General features: G+C 37.8%; 2 protein-coding genes and 2 non-coding genes across 12 annotated transcripts; 2 read left to right on the top strand and 2 right to left on the bottom strand.

The window, feature by feature from the left end:
• Positions 1 to 577: 577 nt before the first annotated feature.
• Positions 578 to 650, bottom strand: TRNAR-CCU (transfer RNA arginine (anticodon CCU)). The gene has a single exon. It is a non-coding gene; the product is annotated as a tRNA-Arg (tRNA).
• Positions 651 to 661: 11 nt separating this feature from the next.
• On the bottom strand, positions 662 to 734 carry TRNAK-CUU (transfer RNA lysine (anticodon CUU)). Its single transcript has one exon. It is a non-coding gene; the product is annotated as a tRNA-Lys (tRNA).
• Positions 735 to 6,701: 5,967 nt separating this feature from the next.
• LOC104588712 (uncharacterized) lies at positions 6,702 to 11,641 on the top strand. Of its 9 annotated transcripts, none has more exons than XM_010246764.3 (4): positions 6,702 to 6,861; positions 6,973 to 7,047; positions 8,415 to 8,544; positions 11,114 to 11,641. In XM_010246764.3, exon 4 carries the CDS (start codon positions 11,139 to 11,141, stop codon positions 11,520 to 11,522), a length of 384 nt encoding a protein of 127 aa, XP_010245066.1. In that variant the 5' UTR covers positions 6,702 to 6,861; positions 6,973 to 7,047; positions 8,415 to 8,544; positions 11,114 to 11,138; the 3' UTR covers positions 11,523 to 11,641. The 9 variants fall into 9 exon arrangements, with proteins under 9 accessions (XP_010245066.1, XP_088746300.1, XP_010245058.1 ...); XM_088890174.1 differs by having other exon boundaries at positions 11,123 to 11,641; XM_088890175.1 differs by having other exon boundaries at positions 6,711 to 6,861; positions 6,981 to 7,047.
• Positions 11,642 to 12,970: 1,329 nt separating this feature from the next.
• On the top strand, positions 12,971 to 24,707 carry NF-YB11 (nuclear factor Y, subunit B11). Its single transcript, XM_010246811.3, has 3 exons — positions 12,971 to 13,356; positions 15,063 to 15,181; positions 24,309 to 24,707. The coding sequence occupies exons 1-3, from the start codon at positions 13,187 to 13,189 to the stop codon at positions 24,479 to 24,481; spliced, it is 462 nt and encodes a 153-aa protein (XP_010245113.1). The 5' UTR covers positions 12,971 to 13,186; the 3' UTR covers positions 24,482 to 24,707.
• Positions 24,708 to 25,544: the final 837 nt, after the last annotated feature.

Here is a 25,544-nt window from a genome sequence, read left to right on the forward strand (position 1 = left end):
GCCACGAGCCAAGCTCTTCACGAGCTACTCGAGATCGGCTCGATTTCAACCAAGCTTCGACCCCGAGCTCGAGCCCAATTTACAAGCTCATTTATTAATCTAGTCAAGCTTAGGCCTAATAAAACTCACAAGCCAAGCTCGAATAGCTATATACATACATGTAGTAATAATAATAATAATAATTTTAGTTTTATATATAATAGTGACTAATTATTATAATTCTTAATGTTTTAAATGTCAAATAAAAAATATTTTATATATAATTTTTTATTTTTATAAAACATTTTTTCAAATCAAGCTCAAACCCAAACTTATGAGCTTTTGACTCGAATCAAGCTCAAGCCTCATACTACCTTGGGAGCCAAGCTCAAATAGCTAGGCTCTAATCCACCCTCACTTTCAACACATCTAGTTGGGCTACCTAAGCTGCACACATATCTGCATTCCTACCCGGGCCATCCTAGTATGGTTGGTACAACTTGGATTGACCCCGGTCCAACTTAGTTCATACTTCATATATAATAAGGTTTGTCTAGTTCAGACCATTTTTGGTTTAAGACAATAAAAAAAAAAAAACCGCGCCAGGTAGGGGTCGAACCTACGACTTTCTGCTTAGGAAACAGACACTCTATCCACTGAGCTATAGGCGCTGTGAAACTAACGCCCACCGTGGGGCTCGAACCCACGACCACAAGGTTAAGAGCCTTGCGCTCTACCGACTGAGCTAGACGGGCGGTTGATACAACGTCCTTGTTTGTCTAATAAGAATTCAAGGAAAATTTCTAAAAAATACACAAAAAACACAAAGAAATAAAAATAAAACTATCTAAATATAAAAATGACAAAATACATAACAAATAGAAAATACAAAAAATGTACAGAAACATTTTAAAATACAGAAAAAACACAAAAAAATATAGACAAAAACAAAGATAAATTAGGATGTGTTTAGTCATACTCATACGTGTGTAGAAAATACAAAAATTCTACATAAAATTATAAAAAATAGAAAAATCATAGAAAAGTACAAATAAATACAGAAATTACAGAATAAAATAGAAAATTGCAAATAAATGCAGAAAATACAAAAAATAAAACAGAAAATTTCAAATAAATACAGAACAATACTAATAATCTGCATATGAAAATCAACCATGATGGTGATGGTTTATGGGTGAAATTCAGCCAGCACTATATAGTAGTTTTTATCAAGACTATAAGAGGAGTATTATGCACATGTGCACATAGTAAAATACATAAATTAACATGATATGATCAATTTAAATTTTTATCATATTGAGTTTTCCAATAAAAATTAAGCAAGACTAATTAAGCAAAAAAATTCAAAGTTCACCACCGATCATCGCTGCTCCTTGTAAGGAAGGAAAGTTGTAGTCGTCAGTCGCCATAGATGAAGAGCCCTTCTGTGAGGAAGGAAGGATGTAATTGTCGATCGTCGTAGATGGAGCCCTTCTATGAGGAAGGAAGGCTATAGTCGTCGGTCACCATAGATGAAGCCTTTCTTAGGAAGGAAATCCGCCGTAGTCATCGGTCATCGTGATTCACTGTCGATCGACGTCGGTCATGGCTGTCGCAAGTCATCGATCACGCCGTCAAAGTATGAGGTCTGAGAGGAAGGAAGGTTGGAAGTGTTAGAACAAAAACGAACTTCCGTTTACTCGTAAGGCTGGAATTGGGGACATGAATGTCATTTTTTTTTGTTTTTAATCCAACGAAAATAAATTTCGCAACTTGCGAACCGCTACCTAGGTCGAACGGTTTAGTGGTTCGACCGCCCGAGTCAACAGTTTTTTGACATTTTCAACGGTTATTTAAGAAGTAACAGTTTATAGTAACCAGACCCAGGGGCTGAACGGTTACCGGTTTTTTCGGTCCAACCATCCGGCCCGATCTGGTTTTGAAAACCATGTAAGAAACTATGATAACTAGTTAAGTAGAAAGATTCATAAACACCTAAAAAAATTACTTTTTCGGTTGATTTTATTTGAATTCAAAGTATTGAAAATGACGGACAACCTTCTTTCCACCTATACATGTATTGAGACAAACACGTTAAAAATTGTTTAACCTAATCTCTTAATCTCTTAAGAAGCTTTAGTTAACTTGTTTAAATAACCTGAGTATGGACATGTGTTATACGCTTGGTTTTATACACGTGTTCAAGAAAAAGATATAAATTAATATTATATATTCGAATTTAATGTTTATGACCTTCACCAAAACCAATTTAATGTTCAAGACATAGTTGGAATTCAGGATCAGTCTAATGCAAGTTGCACCCCTAGTCATGGTGGGGTGCAAATGGGCCTATCTGGGCTCAATTAGATAACTCTATAACTCTTCCTTCCAAAAGCTTGATTAAATATCTATACTCACTTGAGTTGGGTAAGCAAAAAAAAGGGGTTTAATCGAGCCAAGTTGAGCTGAACTTCTACATTTTTTGGCTCATTTAAACTAAAATACTATTAGACTTTAGGTATGAGTTTGATTTGAACTCTATCTCCTAGTTCAAGCTCAGTTCCATTAAATAATTTATGAGTTTAAGTTTAGCTCAAAAGCTTGAAATGAGTGTATTTTTATATCTTATTAATATATACATGATATGTTTTTATGATATATAATATATTCTTATATTATATGTAGAATATAAAATATATTTTTGTATTGTATGTATGTATGTATTAATCGAAACAAGCTTATAAGCTTTTGAGCTGAACTTTTTATTGGCTAAGCTCAAATTTGAATAACTAATCAAGCCTATCTCGAGATTCAAACTCAACTCAAATTGAACTTGAATTGAGCCTAATTGAACTCGAGCCCTAACTATTCAATTAGAGCTCGATTTGATTGTATCCCTAAACAAAAATTTTCAACTGGTCTGATTGCCTTCAGAAGTTCTTGGTTTCCAAACTTATAAAACACAAATTCAGATCCGACTATTTTGGGCTGGAGTTGGCCCTTCTACATTTGGATGACCTTCCTCTTGTTTTAGATCGAGTTCTAATTACGTTGAGATTGGGATATAGCCCATAAATTAGGTTTGGCCTTGGTTCAACCTAAACCCAACCAAACTCTGGCAATACTTGGCTCCTACCATGGTCGGGGTGAAAGCATCTTACCACCTCTTGATTTTCATGTGTAAATCGTAAATCCTAAACCCTAAGCCCTAATCTATGTCCACGCATCACATATATGGTGGGTCGTGAGATGTGCAGACACATTTCATGTTAAAATCATGTTGTGATAGTTTTTGTTGTAAGCAAATCCACAAGTGGACCGTTTGGTCCATGATGCCCATGAATTTGTCAATCATATTTTGCCACATCATCTGAATATAGAATAAGACTTAACAATTGTTACAACACTGGTATGCATCTCCCTCTCTCTCTCTCACGTCATCTTAAACCTCCCGTGAAGTTTGGTATTTGTAATCACCTCCCTTAAACTTTTTAATATAGTTGCAAGTAGATTTACTTTGTTAGAATTCTTTAACAAGAGGCGTGAAATGTCCAAATTGTAATCACCTCGCATGCAGTCAGTTTTGACCAAAATGTTTATTTTTCAAATGTTATTTTCACATCAATCACTATCCCAAATCCTTCCAATCTCTTTTCAAAATTTGTTTTACTTTCCCAAATTTTCCTTCACATAGATTGCTCAAAGGTAAAGTTGTAACTTTAAACTCTTATTTTTTTATTTGTAAAGTTTGTATTTTTTTGGGTAAATCTCTTAAACTACCTCTACTGTTCACGAAATTGACAAACTGTATCCTTACTGTTTAGATATTGTCTTGTGGTACTCTTAAGTTTTCTAACAATTGTTTAAAACCTCCCTTGCCGTTAATTTTCCATCACATTCCATTCACATGTGACGTCATACCCTTATTGTTTATCGCTGTTGTTGGAAGTTGCAATGGTGGCGATGATTTTGGTATCGTTGTCACAAGCAACGATGGCCACACGGTTGTCGGTGCTAGAGTCAACCCTCTTTCCTTCTCGTCAACCTAGAATTGGCCTCTCTCTCTCTCTCTCTACGATGGACATTCTCTAAAGATGATGATGCCAGTGGTAGTTCTCTGTTCACCGTCAAGAAGACGATGAACAGAGATGAAGATGGAGGAAGGAGAAGCAGAGGAAGAAGGAGAAAGAGAAGAAAACTTGGCCATCTATATCTGAGTGCGTGGAGGGGTCCACCGTTGTAGCAGTGGCGGTGATGAAACAGGGGTGAGAGGGAATAAGGGGGGGGGGGGGGGAGAGAGAGAGAGAGAGAACGAAGGGGAGGAAGAGAGAAAGAGAGGAAAGGAGCCCTTCGTCAGTGGCTGTTGTCGCCTGCAACAATTGTGCCGAGAGGGAGAGAGAACGACGGTTGTGCCTGCAACAAGCCCTTCATTCTCTCTCTCCCTCTCGGCACAACCGTCGCAGGCGACGACAGCCACCGACGAAGGGCTCCCTCCCTCTCTTTCTCTCTTCCTCCCCTTCATTATCTCTCTTTCCCCCATTCCCTCTCGCCCTTGTTTCATCACCGTCGTTGCTACACTATCGCCCCTGCTTCATCATCCCCACAATTATTTCAGAGGCGGAGGGGAGGTCTATGAACGGAGAAAGAAGAAGAGAGAGACCAAAGGTGGAGGGGAAGGTCTAAGAATGGAGAGAAAGTAGATGCGGATAGTGAAATAGGGGATGGAATTTGAGGAATATTGGAGGATAAATTCGATATTTCATTTTCTTCCATTAGCACTCAATGGCAATGTTAATTGTCAGAAAACTTCAGGGTACTGTAAGACAATATCTAAACAATAAGGATATAGTTTGTCAATTTCGTGAACAATAGGGGTAGTTTAAGAGATTTACCCTTTTTTTTTTTTTGGCAAAAACCAACCTCATAGTAATTGCATGGCCATTTTAGACTTTTTTTTAGTAGTTGTTGTTAGAGGATTCTAATAGAGGGATCTACTTTTAGCCTCCGTTCGCTTTTCGATAAGTTACTTACTCGGGTAAATGCAATTACTTGGGTAAATTTTTCCTAAGAAATACTTACTTGAGTAAGTGCATTTACCCATGTTCTTATATTTCCTAGGTAAATAAGGCAATGACCATTTTAGCCATAAAAATCTATTATTAAAAGGGGCATTTTTGTCTCATTCAAGTGTTAACAACCTTCACCCAAGTGGGAAAGTTATTTACCCACCTAGGAGATAGGTATCATGGGTAAGTAATACCCAGGAAAATAAACTTTCCCTGATCCCCACATAAATATAAGAAAATAACATGGGATTCTTGGTCAATGGAAACCAAAATTCCATTGACCAACTTTCCCCCCTCTCAAAATCCTGAAAAAGAACGCTCCCTTAGAAAGTTCAGGATAAGTGATTATAATTGTCAAACTTAGAAGGAGGTTAATGAGGGGTGGCTAAGTTAGCTGGTTTGCTCCAGCATAGACACAGATTCCATTTAACTTTGGATCATGATTAACAAGTGACTCAACCTCTCCTCCGTGGGAAATCAGGTCTTTTTCGTTAGATATCAAGGTAGAACTTAGCTTTTTTTTTTATGTTGTTATTCTTTGTTATTTAACAAGGGAGTTGATTTTTATTGCTCATTTTCTTGCTTCTCAAAGGTGTTGTAAAGGGGAATGGCTCCTCCATCCCCGTCATGCTTTTGCCATCGCTTGGTAACTTTGATGTATTGACCTTGGGCCTTCTTTCTTTATTGTAATGATATCCTCGTTTATTACCCTAAAAAAAAGACTTTGGGGAGAGGGGGTTTATTAGGAGTTCGTGTATGCTCCTTACAAAGCACTCCTCACACCAATCTCACAGCATAAATCAGTTGTGTATTAAGAATATCTCCCATGAATAATAATATACAAGCATGGGAGATATGCCCAATGTACAACTAGGACGTGCTGTGAGGAGCAATTTGTAAGGACATCCGAACTTGGTTACTAGTGGAGTGTGTATCACTAAAAATCAATGTTTTCAATGCATTGATTTGGCCGATCGACTCTTTGAACCGTCACCCAGCTAGGATTTTGGGTTTGATTTAGTCAGGACCCATCAGATGGTAAAAAACTATTGATTTGGTTAAGAATAGTTTGACCCAGCTGGTTCGACCGATGACCCATTCGACTCGATCATGGGGTCACAAGTTGCATACTCAATGTATGCAAACTTTCGGATGCCATAACTTTGCACTTCGATGTCCGATTGTTTTTTTTTTTCATTTTGGGTAACTTTTTAAGATCTATGCGTTCCAAGGAGCCATAAGCACCTTGCCCCGCTATTTTCACAAATCCCCCTTTTTGTCCTTACAATGCAAATTTAAATACTTTTTTATAAATAAAAAGAATAAAAAACTGAATTAAAAAACATAAATTAAATATAAAAATATATATAACATGTTTAAAATATATACATTTATATACATATATGTACATATATACATATATATAATTAATTAAGTAAATATATATACTTAACACATATATATGATGACATGGCACGGTTTGAACTGTTTGACTGTCTAGTCAAACCGGTGACCTACGACTCGGAGGCAAAAATGGTTCGGCCTCCGGATCGGTTTTTAAAATATTGCTAAAAAAAAAATCAGGAAGGTTTTAGCAATGGTTAAAATTTCAGGTGAGCTTTCAGCAATTTACCCCCCCCCCCCAAAAAAAAAAGAAAAAAAAAGAAAAAAAAAAGAAAGGTCAAATAACAACCCCCTCACAAATCCTTCTCCTTACTCGATTCCAATTTTCCAACCCTCCCTCCCACAATCTCTCGTCACTCACTCCTCCACCGGCTGCATTCTGAAGAACCGAACTGAACCGTATTCCGGCGAGGTAAGTCCTTCACTCCGGTTTTTCTCTCCCATTTCATCTTCTTATTCTTCCTCTATTTCTCTCTCTCTCTCTCTCTTACTTTTTTCCTTACTCCCATGTTTTCCGCTTTAGCTGACCAGACCACCGAGGCACCATTTTTGATTGCAGAGTCACATTCCTGTAACTATTAACATAGCACTAATCAAGGTATGATTTGAATTTTGTTTAGAGTCTTGTAGTTTGTTTGGAATATAGAGTCTCGTCCATGCAACCTAAGTAGCATCGATCTGGAGCCAAAACCCTTTTATTCTTGAATTTGATCGTTTACTGCAAAGTGGAATATATAATGCCTTACTCTGTTATCGCTGATTGTTCCTTTGGAGATCCCTAAAAGTGCCCATATGTATCGTTGATTGTTCTAGAATTGTCTGTTAAGTTTATATACACACTGTCAGTTTATTTTCAATTACCTTCCAAATTCTCAAGCGAAAGGTTGTTGGAAATTCATAGAATTCTTCTTCAATGATTCCATCACTGTCGTTTCACTGTTAGGTGCCATTTGTTATACAATTCTGATCTCCTACCCACAAGAACCCCTACCCACACCTACCCACGCCTCAGCTGTACATTGAGAACATCTCCCGTATCTGCATGTTACTATCCATGGGGAGATGTTCCCAATGTACAGCATGTGGGTAGGATATCTGAATTGTTTGTTGTATGCTTTACTTTGCTTTGATTTCCATCAGTCCACGAAGTGAAAGTTTCACATCCAAATCTCAAGGAGTAGGGATATGGCTAATGCTTCAGAATTTTATGTTTTCTTATTTTAATATCATTATCATTTTATTCTGATATATTTTTTATTTTAAGTATACCTTAGTTTGATATGTAGCCATGTCCAGTATGAAACACATATATACACACATAATATAGACATGGTTCTTGAGGACAAGGTTCAAAATATCAATACGCCCGATACGCCGATAGGGGCGTATTGGGCGATATTGATACTTTTTTTTTTAACTTTTTTTCAAAACGGGTTCAGGGTGGCCAGTTTAGGGCTCCTCCACCCCCCTGAACCGGTCAGACCCCCAATACACGCACTGTAGGGGCATATCGGAGAGGTCCCGGAACGATACGTATCAGTTGATATGGGCCGATATGTGTCAATACTTTGAACCTTGCTTGAGGATACCCAAAGGATTCTGTTTTTCTTCTCTATTTCCACTCAGGAAAAAAATATAAAGAGACAAATAGAAGAAAGGTCTATCACTTTATAATTAATTCACACACAAAATTCCACATTGCAGAGGTGACAATATCAGAACCAATTACCAAAATAGGAAGGTTAAACAAGATAAAGGTCATCAAGTACCAAATTACCAATTTCAGTGGGGCTGACCATTGCTTCCAGCTATCCCTCTCCCAAGCTAAATGATATCTCTCCTGGTAAACCACTTGATATAACTTGGTTTGGTGGTTCTTTGTGGTATGGTTTCTCTATTCTCTGCTTAGAAGTAAGGAATGTGAATGTCTAACCATCAAAGGTCATTTGGTGGAAATTCCTGCAGGTCCTTTTAATCCATTTGACAAAGGGACCATTGTTTTGTGCAATGGTAAAATCTTGGGCCGATGAGTATGAAAGAATGAGTTCAAGTCTGGGAATGACCACTTTGTGCAAACTGCACAAAATGCCAAAAGGTTAGGTTCATATCCATTACACCCCTCCCAACATTCTGGATAGTTGGGACCACCATTGGATAATGGTCCTTTTATTAGTTTACCATGTGGACAAGGTTGATGGTGTCATTCCAAATCTGTCTTTTTAATCATCGCTTTATCAATTAAAATATTGTTGGAAGTATTACATCTTTTCACTGCTTCAAGATGTCCTTTGCTTTTGTCAAATGTTATCCTACACTAAATAAGTTGAGGAGGGATTTGATTCAGGATGTGAACTGCAATGTTCTGTTCTGGTAATAGAATGGGATTCAATCCTTTTAACTTAAAAACTGTTGCCTGTCCTCTTGCTTGAACTGTATTTGTTAGTCTAATAACAAGTTGTGGTTACCTACAGTCCAAAAATAACACCCCTGCTGCTCAGGAGAAATGCATTACCTGCCTATTGCTTTATTATTTTGGCATGAACTTATCTGTTATGATTCTTTCCTATCTTATCTTAATAGGTGAAGATCAATAAACCTCAACAATTAAAAGAATAAACCAAATGAAAAAAACTGAAAAACATGATGCGGGTAAAAGCCAAGGTTCAAAGTATCGACACATATCAGCCCGTATCGGCCGATACGTATCATGCCAGTGGCTTCCCGATACGCCCCTACAGGGGTTGTATTGGGTCAGCCACTGGTTCAGAGGGTAGCCGGGCCTTAAACCGGCCCCTCTGAACCAATTTCGAAAAAAAAAATAAAAAATAAGTGAAACATAAAAAAAAGCACTGACACGGGCCAATAAGCAATTGATCCAAAAAAAAAAAAAAAGACACAGGCCAATAAGCCCTACCGGCGTATTGGCTCGTGTCGATATTTAGAACCTTGGTAAAAGCATAGATTGACTTCTACTTTGTAGGCCCACATTCTGAAGAACCTCATACCTCACTCTTGAGAGCAGAAGCTGCAGTTCCACGATCTGTAGGATCTATAGAAAGCAAGCCTAAAACGGCAGGAGGAAAGTCTTTAAGTGTTTCCGCAAAACATCTATCTTATGGTTGTTGTGGTTTGAAAATGGGTTGTTTTTGTGTTTTGTGAGATGGTTTTGTTGCCTTGATTGAATAAAGTTCCGTTGCTTATTATAAAAAAAGATTATATATCATGATATTCTATAAACAAGGCCATGCATTGGTGCCATTGATGCTATGAACATTGATTTGCAATATCCACAGCCATGGCCATAGCCATTCCCATTCTAGTACTCATAATGAAAGACAAAAAAACCTGCTAGTTTACTGAGCATAAGCTAGCTTCACCACTGACTTTGAGGAGAATAAACAGAGCCATATGGACCTCTTAAGGAGAGAAACGGGATGGGTATCATCCCAGATCAATACTAAGGTTATTATTACTACCTATACGCGCATGTTACAATAAAGTCACTATAGTTCTTTCATTTTCATGTAGCAGATAAGAACAGTTACAGTAGAGTGGTAGCTGAGGATGTGAATACTGTAGGTAAAGTGCAACACATTGTAATCCAAACCTAACCATAGTTAGTAAATCTGTTTACAACTAACATATATACAAGTTGGAAGTTGGAACAAAAAACAAAGAACCAGGCAAGAAAAATATTAGTTAAGTAAATACAGTACAGTAAAAGATCAGTCAGATATGCATTAATAGATTTTATCAACATTTTTTACTTGACCCCATTCTTTTAATAGATTTGTTTCCTCACCCAAACTTGGCCTAGTCCAGAAAGTTTGATGGCATTGTTATGGGGTTGGTAGCTGAATAGTCTATCAAAAGAAGGCAAGGTTTGTTTGAGGGGTAGGACCAGCCTTAGTAGTTTGGACACTTTGGGTGGAAAGAAAAAGAGATTGTTTGAAAATAATTTAATACTGAAGAAATCTTGCCAGAAGGTTTTTGGGGTAGGTTGTATTCTTGGGTAGGAATACAAACTTTTCAGGAGCAGGCCATTTAGCTGTTTTCTTTTTTTTTTTTTTTTGACTCTGCCTCTTCACACAGAATAGACAGAATAGAAGATGTACAGATTGACTTGGGTACTGTACAACTCCTGGTTATGCAGACTTAACTTTTGTGGTTTTGTTCTTCTTTCTCAAAAAAAAAAAAAAAAAAAAAACAAAATAACAAAAAAAAACCTTGAAAGCTTTGCTGCTCCTTGGTTCAAGAAATTTCTTTTGTTTACTTGATCAAGCAACTTCCTTTTATCATCTGACTCTGATGAAAGTGTATATCCCACTGAATCCATCCAGAGCTCTTTAGAAAATGGACCAAACCTCTGAGGAGCCCCAAAGACGCATGAAACAAATATGAGTTGGGATTGATGATTTAAATGAGTGTCGAGTTACATTATTATAATTTATTTAACTTGCTTCTTCTGATCTGATCATAATAATATGAAATGCCTAGTTTTCTGATGTCAATTCTTCTCATCTACCCTTGTGATTATTTCTTATAGTTTAACCTTTGGTGAATTGAATTCATTATTTTCTATGTTCTCGGCTATTATAGTTTTGATTTATCCTTTGACAATAAAGGTTATTTACTCTCTCTCTCTCATTTATGGACCGATGTAGAATCTTCAGGTTTACGGGTAAGGTGATGGCAGGCAAATCAGCAAAATCTGTGGTGAAGATGGTAAGTGAGTATCAATACCCATGGCGAGAAAAGTTGGCAAAATACAAAGATGAACTCTCTAAGGGTGTTTGGGGTTACTGGGAGTTGGGGGCATGGAAGCCGCTTGGTATTAGTGCTCGCCGTAGGGCACGTCTCCGCAAAGAAGTCCTCCTAGCCGGAGAGGATTGGCCATATGACCCAGAGAGGAAAGAGATGAGGAACAAGAGGAAAGGGCATAAGTGTGACAGAGTATCTGCAGAAAAGAGAGCAAATACAGCTGAGTTGATGAAGAAAATGCCAGAAATGTTATTGGATTACAAGAAGCGCAGGTGGGAAAAGAAGATGAAGGAAGAGGATGCAAAAAATTAACTTGGCTTTCTGTTTTTTTTTTTAATTTCTTGCATGAGCAGAACATATTTTTTTTTTGGTGGTGTAACACTTTCTTACTTAAGGTTGCGAAACTGAAAAACTCTACATTTTCAGGTATAGCTGCTTTCATGTAATTTTGGATTAAAAAATAAAAAGAAAAATACCCACCAAGTGAGTTATGTATGTCCCCATGACTAATGCTGCATTTGGCATTCCTTATTTTAAGGACTTACCTCCTTTTTACTGTTAAAATAAGAATGCCAAATGCAGCATAATCTTTAGGGCAAAAGGCTCATTTAATGTAGGTGGGTAAAAGATGAGAAACATGAGATCACAAAAAACAAAGTAGATATTATAAAAGATCTTAATGGTGGCAGGAGCTCAGGGTTTCTATTGAAGGGACGAAGTGAATGGGTTTTACAGGATTATATACCTTATGATGTTATATTGTTCTTTGTTTTAGAATTAATTTATTGAATGATTGGAGGAGAAATTTTTGAGGCATTTTAAAGGTAAAGAGTTTGAAATTGTTAGGCCGTGTTTCGATCAGAAATGGTTTTAGTGGCTTAAGTTGAAAGTAAAATCAATTTCAGCCCACAAGCCACAATCCACGTATTCCAAAGAGATATGCTTCTTTCCATCTTCAGTAACGGAAAAGTGATATTGTGGCTCAAATGTTTTTGAATTTTGTTAAGATGGCGCTTGATAGCTGCTCAAAGGAGGTTTTTGGATGGGGGTCGGTTTTCAATTTTTTGTGGTGTTATTGATATTACGAGGCACGGTTTTGGTTTTATGACCACATATCTTGTAGTTCTCTAGCCCTGGAACACTCAACAACCCTATTTACTGAATCTTTTAGTGTGCATTTCTCAACGTGTATCATTTCTCAATGTGGAAGCTAGGGCCTAGGGCTACAACTTGGGCCGGGTTACCCTAAACCCAACTTCAACCCTGCTTGAAAAGTCAGGTTCGGTTGAGATTGAGGCCTTGTCAATCTGAATCCAACTTAACATTTTATATGTATAAATATCATATAATCTTGCATTTACGTATATAAGTATTTTTGTATGTACAATGGGCCTCATGTGCACTCCGCCTCAACCCTTGAAACTACTTACTTCATGAAAAGAATGAAAAACAATAGAAGGAATTTGCAATCTTAACCATCAAAAAGATGACTATGTTTGGCAGAATGGTTACTCAGTAGAATGTTTATTACATAACTTACTGCAGACTGCAGACACTAATTATTAATTAATTAACTAAAAGAACATCTTAGCATTGAGAAGTTGAGAACTCTAATTTCCTAAAACAAAAACTAGAAGTGTATTGTAGCTCTAACCATTTACTTTCTCTATATGCCAGGTGGTGGCATGAGTTTATCAATTGCAAAATTGCCACGTGGAAAACGACATGAAGATGTTTTTGGATTACTAGCCCACCTAGGCCCATGCCCGAAATTTCCGGGCAGGGCAGAAATGTAGCGCTGCGCTGAAAGCCTGAAACAACAAAAGTGAACTCAGGGAAAGCCCAAAATTGAGCGGGAAAACACTCCATCCAGCAGGCACAGCACTGGCGCTAGGCAGCAGTTTAGTTTAGGTCTTGATTCTTGAAGGAAGGAAAGAGCATTTGATTTTGGTGTTTATTGGAGCAGAGAGCAAAAGATGGCGAAAGCTGCATCAGAGGTCGAAGAGCTGCCGAAGGCTATCGTGCGCAGAGTTGTGAAGGATAAACTCTCTCGTTCTTCCGATCAAGACGAAATCAATGTCCACAAGGATGCTCTCCTCGCTTTCTCCGAGAGCGCCAGGATCTTCATTCACTACCTCTCTGCTACGTAATATTTTATTTCAAATCTTTTCCCCCTCTCACTCTTTCACTGCGATTACTTCTGAGCTGGGGTTCCAGTTAACATCAACGCTCGTGAAAATATATATATATATATATATATATATATATATATATATATATATGTCGGGGAAATTGTCTTTTCCTGAATTTTTTAGGGTTTCCTGAATTAGCGTTTATTTCGGGCGGCATTTCATTTGTGTCAATTTTCAATTGTATCTTTATTTCAGATTATTAGGAGCAGTTTTCGTTATTGGGGATGGATTTGTGACTGTTATTTGGGAAATCGTTAGCATATGTCATGCTTTTTGTTTTTTGTTTGGGCTGATTCCTAATGGGTTCGATTTAAAGATGTGAAGTATTTATTTTTATGGTATTATTATTTCTGGTTTATCCTTCCGACTGAACTTATATGAAAGGTACCTGTCTTGTTGTAATGTTTCAATATTTGAATGCTAAGGAAGACTTTGTAATTGGTGGTTGAATTCTTTTCTTGGTTTTTATTTGAGAATTTTATCAAACATGGTACTCCACCCATCCTATAGCTAATTTCCCCTTTTCCGTTTGTGTAGTGGACTACGAAATTTTAATACGTTTGCTTGTAAATTCTGTATATAACTGTATAAGAAGGATAATTTATGGTCTGTTATAGTATGATTAGAATCTTTAAAAGCCATAGGCCTCTAGTTAAGTGTGGGTTAACTTAGATGAAATCCATCAGTCTATTCAAAGATGGTATCAAAAGTGTCATCTTGAGAATCTCAACTCCAGTTGGGGAGGACAAATCACGTAGGGCTGGGGCTTCTTGTGCTTTTACATGGTCAACAGCTGGTCTGTCCATTGGGTCTTTCACTCTCATGTTCCTATTTAATGAGGCGAAAGTTTTTACTGATCATAAAAAAAAAAATAGAGAGGCGAAAGTATGCATCTAGTTTGAACAACTCAATCAGGTGGATACCTGGATAGGATAAGAGTATTAATTTGTTTGCAAGAGAAGCAATTGGGAGGGTGGAATTACTGGCGGGGGCTCTAGGTCCAGGGATGCAAAAAGGGGCTAATCTCTCTCTCTCTCTCTCTCACACACACACACACACACACACACTCCTGTTTTACTTGTGACTTGAACTTAGTTTGCATTGGTTATATGCTGTATATGGTTCCCTGTATTTGAACCTTTCCTGAATGGAGGAGTTTCTTCTTCATTGTTAATAAATTTTCTATTTTCATTGTTAATAATAGAAAAAAGATAAAAAATAGCAGTGTGTCTCTTTTGTGCATTTGTCAGTCCTAGCTTAAAAGAAAACCCATTGGATGAAGCTTACAACTAACCTATTACATTATTTCATACAATATTAAGAAGAAAAGGATATTAGGGAAAAAGGTTTTGGGCAATTCCCTTGGAGAAGGATGGTGGCTATGTCCATCTAGTGGGTTGATTTTGAAACTTGAAAATCTTATATGTGTGACCCATAAATGTTTCTGGGCATATCCATAATATGTTTGGCAATGCCATTTGCATATGAAAATGTGGAGACTTGAAGCCATTCTTTCTTCTTATACTATTTCCTTTCATTTATTTTTTTTTTCTTTTGCAACTTCTCTTATTGTTAAATTAGTTAGTTCTTAATATTTAACTGATTTCCTCTCTTTAGTTTGCAATAATGCTAACTTCCATTGAATAATGTTCCCTTGCAGTGCAAATGACATATGTAGAGAATCAAAGAGACAAACAATCAATGCTGATGATGTTTTCAAAGCCCTTGAAGAAATTGAATTTCCTGAGTTCATTGGACCACTGCAAGCCTCTTTGGATGGTTTGTAAATTTCTTTATCCTGACCATCCTTTTGGTTCATGCCATTATTCCTTTCTGATTTTTATCATATTTAAGCTGTATACTATATTACTTGTATTTTCTGAACAAATAAATTCCTTTGTTATCACTTTCAAATGTAGCATTCTAGAACCATGTTTAAGCAAACTTACTAACTACTTTGTTTAAAAAACTTAGAAGTGGCACAACATGCAAATTAGTTATGTAGCATTTTGAAAGGTGTTACAATGACAGCATTTAAACAGAGGCATGAGATGCAGCCCCCTTTACATGAACTGAATTAAAATTGAGCCACTAACTTATGCACCCCCTGTTCTGCAAAAAAAAAAAAAAAAAGCACAGCTAATCCATTTGCTGATCACCTTTCCCATTGAATAATGGTTACCATATCTCTAATTAGCCATTTAAGTCTTTTCATAAAACCCCCGTATCTCCAAACCACTTTTTCTGGTTCCCGCAGCCACCCTAGTACCAATTTGAAGTAACCTTCAATTACCAATCTATCATAGTTGAAGTCTTTGGCAATTTGTAGTCCTTGCAATACTGCTTTGAATTCAACATAAACCGAACCCCCTCAAACAGGGCCTTAAAGTACAGCAAAAATGTGTCCATCAGAATTTCTAAATACTCCTCCAATGTCAGCCAGCCCTGCATTTCCAAGACAGCTGCCATCAAAACTTAGTTTAACAAAACCTTCTCCCAAAGGAGTCTAGGCTACAACCAGTTTATCCTTCCTAACAGAACTTCTTGCTATTGCTTCCTAATTTTGCCAAATATCATCAAAGGAGAAGTCTGAGAAAAGGTCTAATGATTTATTCCAATGAATGGCTCTACTTAAAACACATTCCCACACAGCCACCTCATTTCTTTCTATACCATTGAAAATTCTGTTGTTCCTTTCCTCCCAAGCTGTCCAAATCAATGCAGCCCAAGCACATTCTACATAAATCTACCTCTTTTCTTTGGCCAACTGAAGGTCATAGGGTCAAAATGATTATCCACCTGAAGGGGCACACTCCACCTAATACCAAAAAGACCAAAAATCTTTTCCCATATACCTACAACAAAGGGGCATGGGATTAGAATATCTAACAGCATTCTCCATTTGCTTTGCAAAGGATACATCAATGTGGAGAAATACACAAGTTAGGCCTTTTTTACTATAGGACATCCAAATTGTTTATTTTTCCATGAAAGACTTCTTAGCACAAAGCCCCTTTCGTGGGAGGAATGGATTTGGGCCAAATTTCCTTCACAGGATAGGGCCGAGAGGTAGGGGAAGAGCACATGGAGAAGAAAAAAGAGGCACAAAGAAAAACTTCCTTAGGGTGTGGAATCTAAACCCAGCTATCTAGTTTAGAAAAGTCCAGAAAGACAAAATTAAGGAGTTGTAGGAGCGAATTGCACTACCAAGCTCATGGTCTCTCAAATCTCTCCTTAAACCCAAGTTCCAACTGACTCCAATCAATGACGACGAGGACACAAACCGGTGGACAAGTTCTTTTTGAACAAAGAGATCTTTAAGGGTTGAGTTGCCTATCCAAAGGCCCTCCCTCCCAACAGAGAACTTTGTCTCTAGAGTAGACATTATACCTAATAAGGCTTAGAAACTAAGGAAGCACTCCACAAATTGACTTCCATGTAGAAGCCAAAGTAGCCTCGAAGAGATCCCAATGTCCTAGCCACTGCTTGCACTTCCATGAATACTACCAATAACTTCTTGCCAAAGTCTCCCCCTTTCCAAAGGCTATCTCTAGAGCCATTTACCTAGTAGGGATAAATTCTTCTTCCCTAAATTACCAATCCCTAAGCCCCCCCTGCTCTTTGCTTTTGCACACTAACTCCCATTTAATCAAGTGATCCTTCATTCACCAGGCTCCGACAAGAAGTATCTCATTAGTTTTTCTAATTTTTGGACATCCCTCTACAGCATTTTAAAGATTGACAAGTAATAAATTGGCAAGTTTGCTAAGGTGGATTTTATTAAGGTAATTCTACCCCCAAAATAAATATAATTCCTCTTCCATGCTCCCAATCTCTTAGAACAGTTCTCTACTATTGGATTCCAAAACCTGCTTTCCCTCGGATTGTCTCCTAGGGGCATATCCTTTTAGTATATCACTTGTTCCTTTAACTTCATTGCAAGCAACATAACAAGACTTGGAATTCCTTGAGGGGAAATAGCTTTCTCAAGAACAGACCAAGAGATCCAGTTTTAAATACTGCAATTTAAGGTCACAATGCTGTCATATGCAAGTTCTGTTATAAGGTGACAAAATTGTAGGATGACATTGGGTGAATAACATACTGCAGTGAATGACAACAATGATAAGCATTGTAAAGGACAGTTCCTAAAAGTTTCAGAAAGAGATCAAAAAGGGACAAAAGCAGGTAATTTGGCAATGCCACTCCTGGCACCAAATCAAAGGTATGATGTACATTCCGCATCATCTGACCTCAATAAGCAACACTTACAATATCTGGAAATCAGCAAGTATATTTGTACCTCCAGCGGGGAGCCCTCATCTTCTTCCTAACTTTCGTGATCTTCTACTTGTCATACTACCAAGGCAGCACCAATTTCTTTGTCTTTGTTTTACCTCTGGAACTTGTGGCTGCTAGATCTTCAGTTGTTTAGGAGGATGAAGCCGCCTCATCCTTATGGGGGAGGAAGCAATATTATGAGTTGTAGAACTGTATAAAATGTTCAAAAAATAATAGATATCCAATTATCAGAGAATGAACTAGCTGGTACCTCCCACAAAAAGATTCAAGCAACCAACCCAGCTCTGAATAGTCCTCTCCACAAAAAAAGATTCAAAGATTCTATGGTTCCATTCTTTCCATATTGCCGAACATATTGCTAAGGACAGACAGCTCCAAAGGAATCATCCTTTAGCTGAGAAGGAGCCATTCTTTCAAGAAGATAACAGGTCAGCTACTAATAAGGGTAAGACCCACTGGATGTGAAACAGCCTAAAGAAATGACACCATCTGATAGGTGAACGGATAGTGTATTAACAGATGATTTTTGAACCACAGGCTGAACCACACAGGTGCTGAACCAACGGATAGTGGTTCAGGTGCTGAACCACACAGGCTGCAAATGTCATCAAAGCTCAAACCTTGTTGCAGCAAAACATCCACAATTTGAACTTTTCCTTTTGTTGCTAGCCATAAGAAAAATATGATTTTTGAAGGAACTTGAGCCTTCCAAATCCAAGACGAATCCACTTAAACTCTTGCCCAGTCAATGCTGCATAGCAAGACTTGGTGGTGAATTTTCCATTTTTTCACATGTTAACATTCTAACCTAGAACTAGGATTAATTTGTGCCTCCTGCAGTTTACCCAACAGATTTTGAAGTACATCCATCTTCCAGTTGTTTAAATTCCTCTAGGATCTGGGCACCCATATTAGTTGACCATTCACAACCTCATGAACTCTCTCACAACACCATCTCTATTAGAGGCAATAGAGAACAATGTCAGCAAGGCCTTGGCAAATAAGATCGTACTTCCCTCCCCCTACTTCGAATTTAATATGCCTTTAAAAATGAGGAAGGCGAGCAAATGTACTTTTCCACACACTAGTACCACAGGATTGATGAGATGGAAGGGTGACCCAACCCAATGGAGAGCTCCCATACTTGCACTCAATGACTTGTCACCACAAGTGCTTGTCCTACTCACCAAACCTCCATAGCCACTGACAGGGCAAAGCATCATTCACCCCCCTTAGACTCCTAGCACCAACTCCACCACAGTCCTTAGAAACCACAAATAGAGTTCCAAGCTGCCAAATGAATCTTCTCATTAGGGCCCTCAAGCTGAGCATAGATGTCAATCATGCCCAGCTTGCTTATATAGTGTGTCAGTTTCCCTTTTGAAACTCCCTTGGTCAAGATATCTGCCAGTTGCTCTTCTGATGTGATAAATGGCAAACAAACTTCCCCTGAAGAGACTCTTTCCCTTATGAAATGCCTATCAACCTCAATGTGCTTAGTTCTGTCATGTTGAACAGGATTATGTGCAATGTTGATAGCAGCTTGATTGTCACAATAGAGCATCATTGGTTTCTCGTAGTCCACCCCCAATTCCTCTAGAAGAGATCGTAGCCATAGTAGTTCTGATACATCATGAGCTATAGCCCTGTATTCTGCTTCAGCTGAGGATCTAGCAACCACTGATTGTTTCTTACTTCTCCAAAACACAATATTTCCAGCCACCAGAGCACAATAACCAGAGGTGGACCTCCTGTCATCCACACATCCTGCCCAATCTGCATCAGTAAAGGCCTCCAGCTTCATGTGACCATGCTTAGCAAATAGAATACCTTTCCTTGGAGTACCTTTCAAGTAGCACAGGACCCTTTCTGCAGCAACAAGATGAGTATCTCTAGGCGAATGCATGAACTGACTAATAACACTTACTGCATAGGAAATATCTAGCCGAGTCATGCAAAGATACAACTTCCCAAGCAGTCTCTGAAACACTCCCTTATCAGACAAGGTTCACCATCTGTGGCAGAAAGCTTATGATTAGGATCAATGGGAGTGGAGATAGATTTAACTCCAAGTTTACCAGTTTCAGCAAGAAGATGAAGGACATATTTGCGCTGAGATATAAAGATACCATCCTTAGACCGAGCAACTTCAATGCCCAAGAAATATCGAAGATCTCCCAAATCTTTGATTTCAAATTCAGAGTTGAGAAATCCTTTTAGTTTATTGGCCTCTTCAATGTCATTACCCGTGACCACAATGTCATCAACATAAACAATCAAGAAGGTCACCAGAGAGTCATTTCTCTTCAAGAACAGTGTATGATCAGATTGTGTTTGAATGTAGTCAAAGGAGACAAGAGCAGCCCAAAATCTCTCAAACCAAGCCCGAGGAGATTGTTTGAGACCATAAATAGATTTGTGTACACACCTTGCCTTTCATTTCTTTCCCATACACTCTCAGAGGTAGAGACATATATACCTCTTCATGCAGGTCTCCATTCAATAAGGCATTTCTAACGTCAAACTGGTGTAGGGGCCAGTCAAAAGTAGCTGCTAGAGAAAGTAAAACCCTAATTGAAGTCATCTTAGCCACATGAGCAAATGTCTCAAGATAGTCAATGCCATACATTTGGGTGTAACCCTTGGCAACCAACCTAGCCTTATACCTTTCAACCGAGCCATCGGAGTGATATTTAATGGTAAACACCCATTTACACCCCACTGGTTCCTTCCCTTTTGGCAAGTCCACAATATCTCAGGTATGGTTCTTATGTAATGCTTCAAGTTCAGTCATCACAACATCCCTCCATTCAGGTTGAGATAATGCTTCCGGTACAGACATGGGTATCACATGTTTGTTCTTTCTTTCCGCTACCCCGTTTTGTTGTGGGGTGTAGGAGCAAAAACTTTGATGAATAACCCCAAAGGTTTCAAGGTAGGTGGAGAGGGTTCTCTCAAAATACTCCTTAGCATTGTCAGAACGGAATATTTTGATACGAGTATTAAACTGGGTGAGGATGAGTTCATGAAAATTTTTCACAATAGTGGGTACTTCATCCCGGGATTTCATGAGATAAATTCAAGTGTAACGAGAATAATCATCAATAAAAAGGATAAAATACCTATAGCCCCCCATGGTTGGCATGTGATATGGCCCCCACACATCAGAGTGAACAATATGGAAAGGAGAAAGGGATCTTTTATTACTAATTGAATAGGAATGTCTATAATGCTTTGCTAGCTCACATGACTCACAATGAAGACTAGATAAGGACACTCCTTTAAACATATCTGGGAACAGATGACTTAAAGCAGAAAAAGACAAATGACCGAACCGAAAATGACATAACAAAATTTTGTTAATAGACTCTGACACAACTGACTCGAAAGCAACTCCATGAGGTGGACCAAAGGCTTGATCTGGTGTGTCCAGCAGGTATATCCCGTTCGCCTCATGGCCACTCCCAATCGTCCTTTGAGACTACAGGTCCTGGAAAACACAATGAATGGGAAAGAAGGTTATGTTGCAGTTCATGGACTTTGTTAAGCTACTAACAGATAAAAGGTTTGTGTTAAGCTTAGGAACATGGAGAACAGAAGATAGGAACAAGGTGTCAGAGGTCTTTATATCTCCTTTACCAGAGATAGGAGCAAGTGACCCATTGGCAAGGGATATTTTCTCTTTCCCAGAGAGGAGATGATATGAACAAAAAAGGTTAGATAGGCTGGTCATATGGTCTGATGCACCGGAATCTATAATCCAAGGGATTTTATGATTACCTGAGACTGAAGCATGATTTGCTAAGGCATATGTACCTGAGTGAGCAAAAGCCGATGAAGAGGATGCACTGTTGGACGGGTGGGCAGAAGAAACTATAGCTTCCAAGTGATTTAGGAGCCTCCGATACTTCTCAAAGTCTAATTTCATTGTGGCCAACTGCTCAATGGTTGATTTTTCCTCACTCTCCTTCCCCCTTCAGGTACTGTAGCAGCATTAGCAGTCTTGGGTTTTCCCACTTGACTGCCATTCTTAGGGTTGTTCTTAAACCTCTCAGGGAGTAGTACAGGATGAAGTTTCCAGCAGGTATCCTTGGTATGTCGTAGTTTCTTGCATTATTCACACACCTGCTCCCTTTTTTCAGTAGGCCCCTTAGATTTCATTCCCGCATGTGCAAGGTGTTCTGTAGGTGGACTCTGCAACTTAACCTGTCGTCTACTATCCTCACTACTTATCATGGCATATGCTTGTGATAGAGTAACCTCATCTCTGGCCAAAATATTATGTCTGATAATATCAAATTCAGGGTTGAGTCCAGTGAGAAACTCGAACACCCTATTTCTCTTTACCAGTTTTCTGTACATTTCAGCATCCTTTTTACTCTCCCATACCACAGTTTCCATAACATCAATTTCCTGCCATAGGGATTTTAGCATAGAGTAGTAGATTGCTACACTCTTCTCCCCCTGTCTCAGGTTCTTCACATCACTTTTCAATTTATATGCTCGGGCTACATTCTGTTTCTGTGAATAAGTCTCAGTTACACTGTCCCATATCTCCTTAGCAATAGACATCCAGAGATAGTGTTGGCTTATATGAGGTTGCATAGAGTTAACTAATCATCCTATAACGGTATAGTTCTCTTGCATCCATCTCTCAAATTCAGGATCTGTTTCTTCGGGTTTCACCTTACTGCCTGTAAGATACCCGAGTTTTCCTCTACTACAAACATAAATTTTTATAGACTGTGCCCAGGCAAGATAGTTCGTCCCATCTAGCTTAATTGTGGTAACACCCGTCAAAACAGAATCTACTGGGGCAGGTCCAGAAGTTGGCACCTGCTTGAACTCACTTCTGTATGTCTCTATTACTCAAACGAAAATCAAAGAACAGAAAATTTTGACTATGTAAACTTACTTGAAGTCAAACCATAACTTGGGTGCTTGAAAAACTAGGGTTTTGTTCCATCCAATAGATGGGCGGGAGAGAGAAGACACTGCCGCACCTACCAGAGTAACCCAAACTCTTCCAAACCTAAACCACCCTCATTTAGCAGTCACAAGACACCTTCTAAGCACAAAGCGCCACACCCAAGCTTCACCTTTCTTGGTAACTCGAAAATCTCTAGTCGGCTAGGGTTTTGGGCATCAGCAAAACAACATCACTTCTTGGCAAAATCTGGCCAGAACTAAATTCTCCAAACCCTTCTACCAATTAGGCAAGTGATTCTCTATACTATAGAGAACCTATCTCTCCATACACTCTCTTGATTTTAGAGTGTATAGGAACAAAGAAAAAGAAGAAAGAGGAATTGAACCCGCTCTGATACCAAGATGTAAATCAGTCCTCTAATATCAGATTTAAAAACATTGATTAATAGAACAAATCAGAGCTGAATAATAGTGCAAGAGCTGTGTATGTCGAAGAGAAGAGGTAAGAGAAGAAGGAATCGAATAATCCACCCTTCTACCCTAACCCTATTTATTAATCTCCAAAAATTAATGATGACAAGTATACCCTTAAGTGGGCGGCCAGCTTGGCAATTACATAAAGAAAATAAAACAAGAATAAATAACAGGCCCATTAAGTGAGGCCCATCAACATAAAATAAAAGATAAAAAAGGATATCACACAAGAGGCTGTTAGGGCCCATTCGGCCCAGTCTCTTTACAATTGTAAACAGACCCAGCTTCATTAACTTCAAAAGGAAAGAGAACATAACTATTTATAGAGAGACAAGAAACACAAACCTTGTTTGCCACTCAAGCTACCCAATTGTGGTTGGCCTTCATTTGCTCTTATTAATCAAGGTTCAGAATATCGATACACCCTGATATGTCAGAAGGGGTGTATTGATACTTTGGACTATGTGATGTGCTTTTTATTTTGTTTTAGTTTTTATTTTTCAAAATTTCAGAGAAAGAGCCTCATTTATATGTTATTTTATTATAAAATAAAAGGTTTTCTTAAACCCCTTAAAACAGACGCATTGGCCTTCAAGAGATACGATACAATATGCCTGATACAGGGCGTACTGTATCGAAGTTTTGAACCTTGTTATTAATGATAACTTTGTCACCTCCAAGGCTGCAAGTAATCATATTTTACCAGGTGTTAGCAGAAAAAAATAATGTGTTCCTTCTAGTAAAACAAAATATAGTTTACTTGCAGGTGGACATTAACTTAATATTCCCCATATATATGTTGTAGTTTTGTTAGTACGTAGCTTGTAAAGGCTTTTTATCTTTTCTTATCTTTATTTTATTGTAAAGCTGCCACCCTAGGTATAAATAGAGGCGTTGCTAGCTTGATTTTTTGGCCTTTTCAATTCTCTTCTTCTTCCTTCTCTTTTCTCCTTTTTTCTTCTTTCTTCTTGGATTACATATGTATGTGTATATATCAGTATATACTTGTTTTGTCATAGTGGGTGTCTTCAGAACAATAAACAGACTTTTGAGACATGAAAACATGCTGTCTGTCAATGCTCTCTCTCTCTCTCTCACTCTAGCTGGTATTACTCCTTTTTCTTATGCTACTTGTTATACCAAGATTACATTTTGGAGAAAAATTTGATTAATCTGGGTATTATTCTTGATTTCTTTCCAGTTTTTAGACGAAAAAATGCTGGAAAGAAGGCTGTAACGGCAAAAGCAAAGGAAGCCAATAAGAAAAGGAAAATGGAAGAAGCAGCAGCGGCTCAAAATGGAAATGAAGAATGCAAGGAAAATGGCAAAGAAGAAGACAATGAAGATGAAGATGGTAGTCCTGACAAAGAATGAAGTTATTGATGTTAAACTCTGTTCCTTTAGAAGGTTTTCATCTGCTTACATGTACAGTTTAAGGTGATCTGATAAAGCCTAACCTGCATCAAAAATGGTCTAAGTTGCATTTTCATCTTAAAAAATGAGGTCTTATCGGTCACTTCATTGATCCCCAGCAGAGATCTGCACATGATGTTTTGGCCATCTCTGTATATTTTTCCTGTTAAGAAGGATCTTTTAGTTATACTGGTAGCATTTAATAGGTGAACCATTATTTTTAATATCAATGGTAGATCTCTCTATTATGCTGTAAGATAAATATTAGCAATGGCTGAGGTTCAAAATATCGGTATTGCAAAGCATATAGACAAGGTAATTTCAGGATATGCATCTGGATACATTTTGGATACGATGAAAAGATTTGAATATGCATGGATACACAGGAAGAAGAAACAACTATTTAAGATAGATGAATATAAATTTTACTAATAACTATCAAAAAAGTTTTATTCTTAAAATATTAAATTTAAAATTCATACAATTGAATTAAAGAATGGTTCCGAAAGAAAGTTTTTGCTCAACACAAAACTTTCATATGCATATTAAAAAATGTAAAGTTGTGAACCATGGATTAAGGTTAAATTAAAGTTAAAATCTGTGTGATTTTTACTCTCCGCAATTTGCTTTTTAGGCTCAGTTTGGAATGTATAGTACAAATACATACAAAATAATCAGTTTTACATTTTATATTATTTTGTATGTATTTGTACTGTACATATTTGTATTTGTACTCTTTCCAAACTGAGCCTTAGTAGCAATTATGAATTTGAATTAGCACTAATTAAGGGTTAGAGTTGATATTTAAAACCTTGGCAAGGATGAAGGATCCCAAATCTCTTACAACACAAAAACAACTGCTATCATCGTGTATGGATCTAATTAATATCACATTAAAATCCTAACTATGTTATTAACTTATTAATATGATATAGGAGACCAGAAGTTAACAAACCATGAGATTATTATTCCCAACTCTCAAAATCCTGGATAGTTGGGACTTCATTTGGTGTAATGGCCTATC

The sequence above is a fragment of the Nelumbo nucifera genome, chromosome 6 (genome assembly GCF_055504915.1).
Source record: "Nelumbo nucifera cultivar China Antique chromosome 6, China Antique-T2T, whole genome shotgun sequence".
NCBI lineage: Eukaryota > Viridiplantae > Streptophyta > Magnoliopsida > Proteales > Nelumbonaceae > Nelumbo > Nelumbo nucifera.

What these genes read in the sequence shown, in the direction of transcription:
- LOC104588712 (XM_010246764.3), top strand. Translation starts at nt 11,139, where the DNA reads ATGGCAGGCAAATCAGCAAAATCTGTGGTGAAGATGGTAAGTGAGTAT.
- NF-YB11 (XM_010246811.3), top strand. Translation starts at nt 13,187, where the DNA reads ATGGCGAAAGCTGCATCAGAGGTCGAAGAGCTGCCGAAGGCTATCGTG. An exon ending in ATTCACTACCTCTCTGCTAC is followed by an intron (nt 13,357 to 15,062) that starts GTAATATTTTAT and finishes GTTCCCTTGCAG; the next exon opens with TGCAAATGACATATGTAGAG. An exon ending in ACTGCAAGCCTCTTTGGATG is followed by an intron (nt 15,182 to 24,308) that starts GTTTGTAAATTT and finishes ATTTCTTTCCAG; the next exon opens with TTTTTAGACGAAAAAATGCT.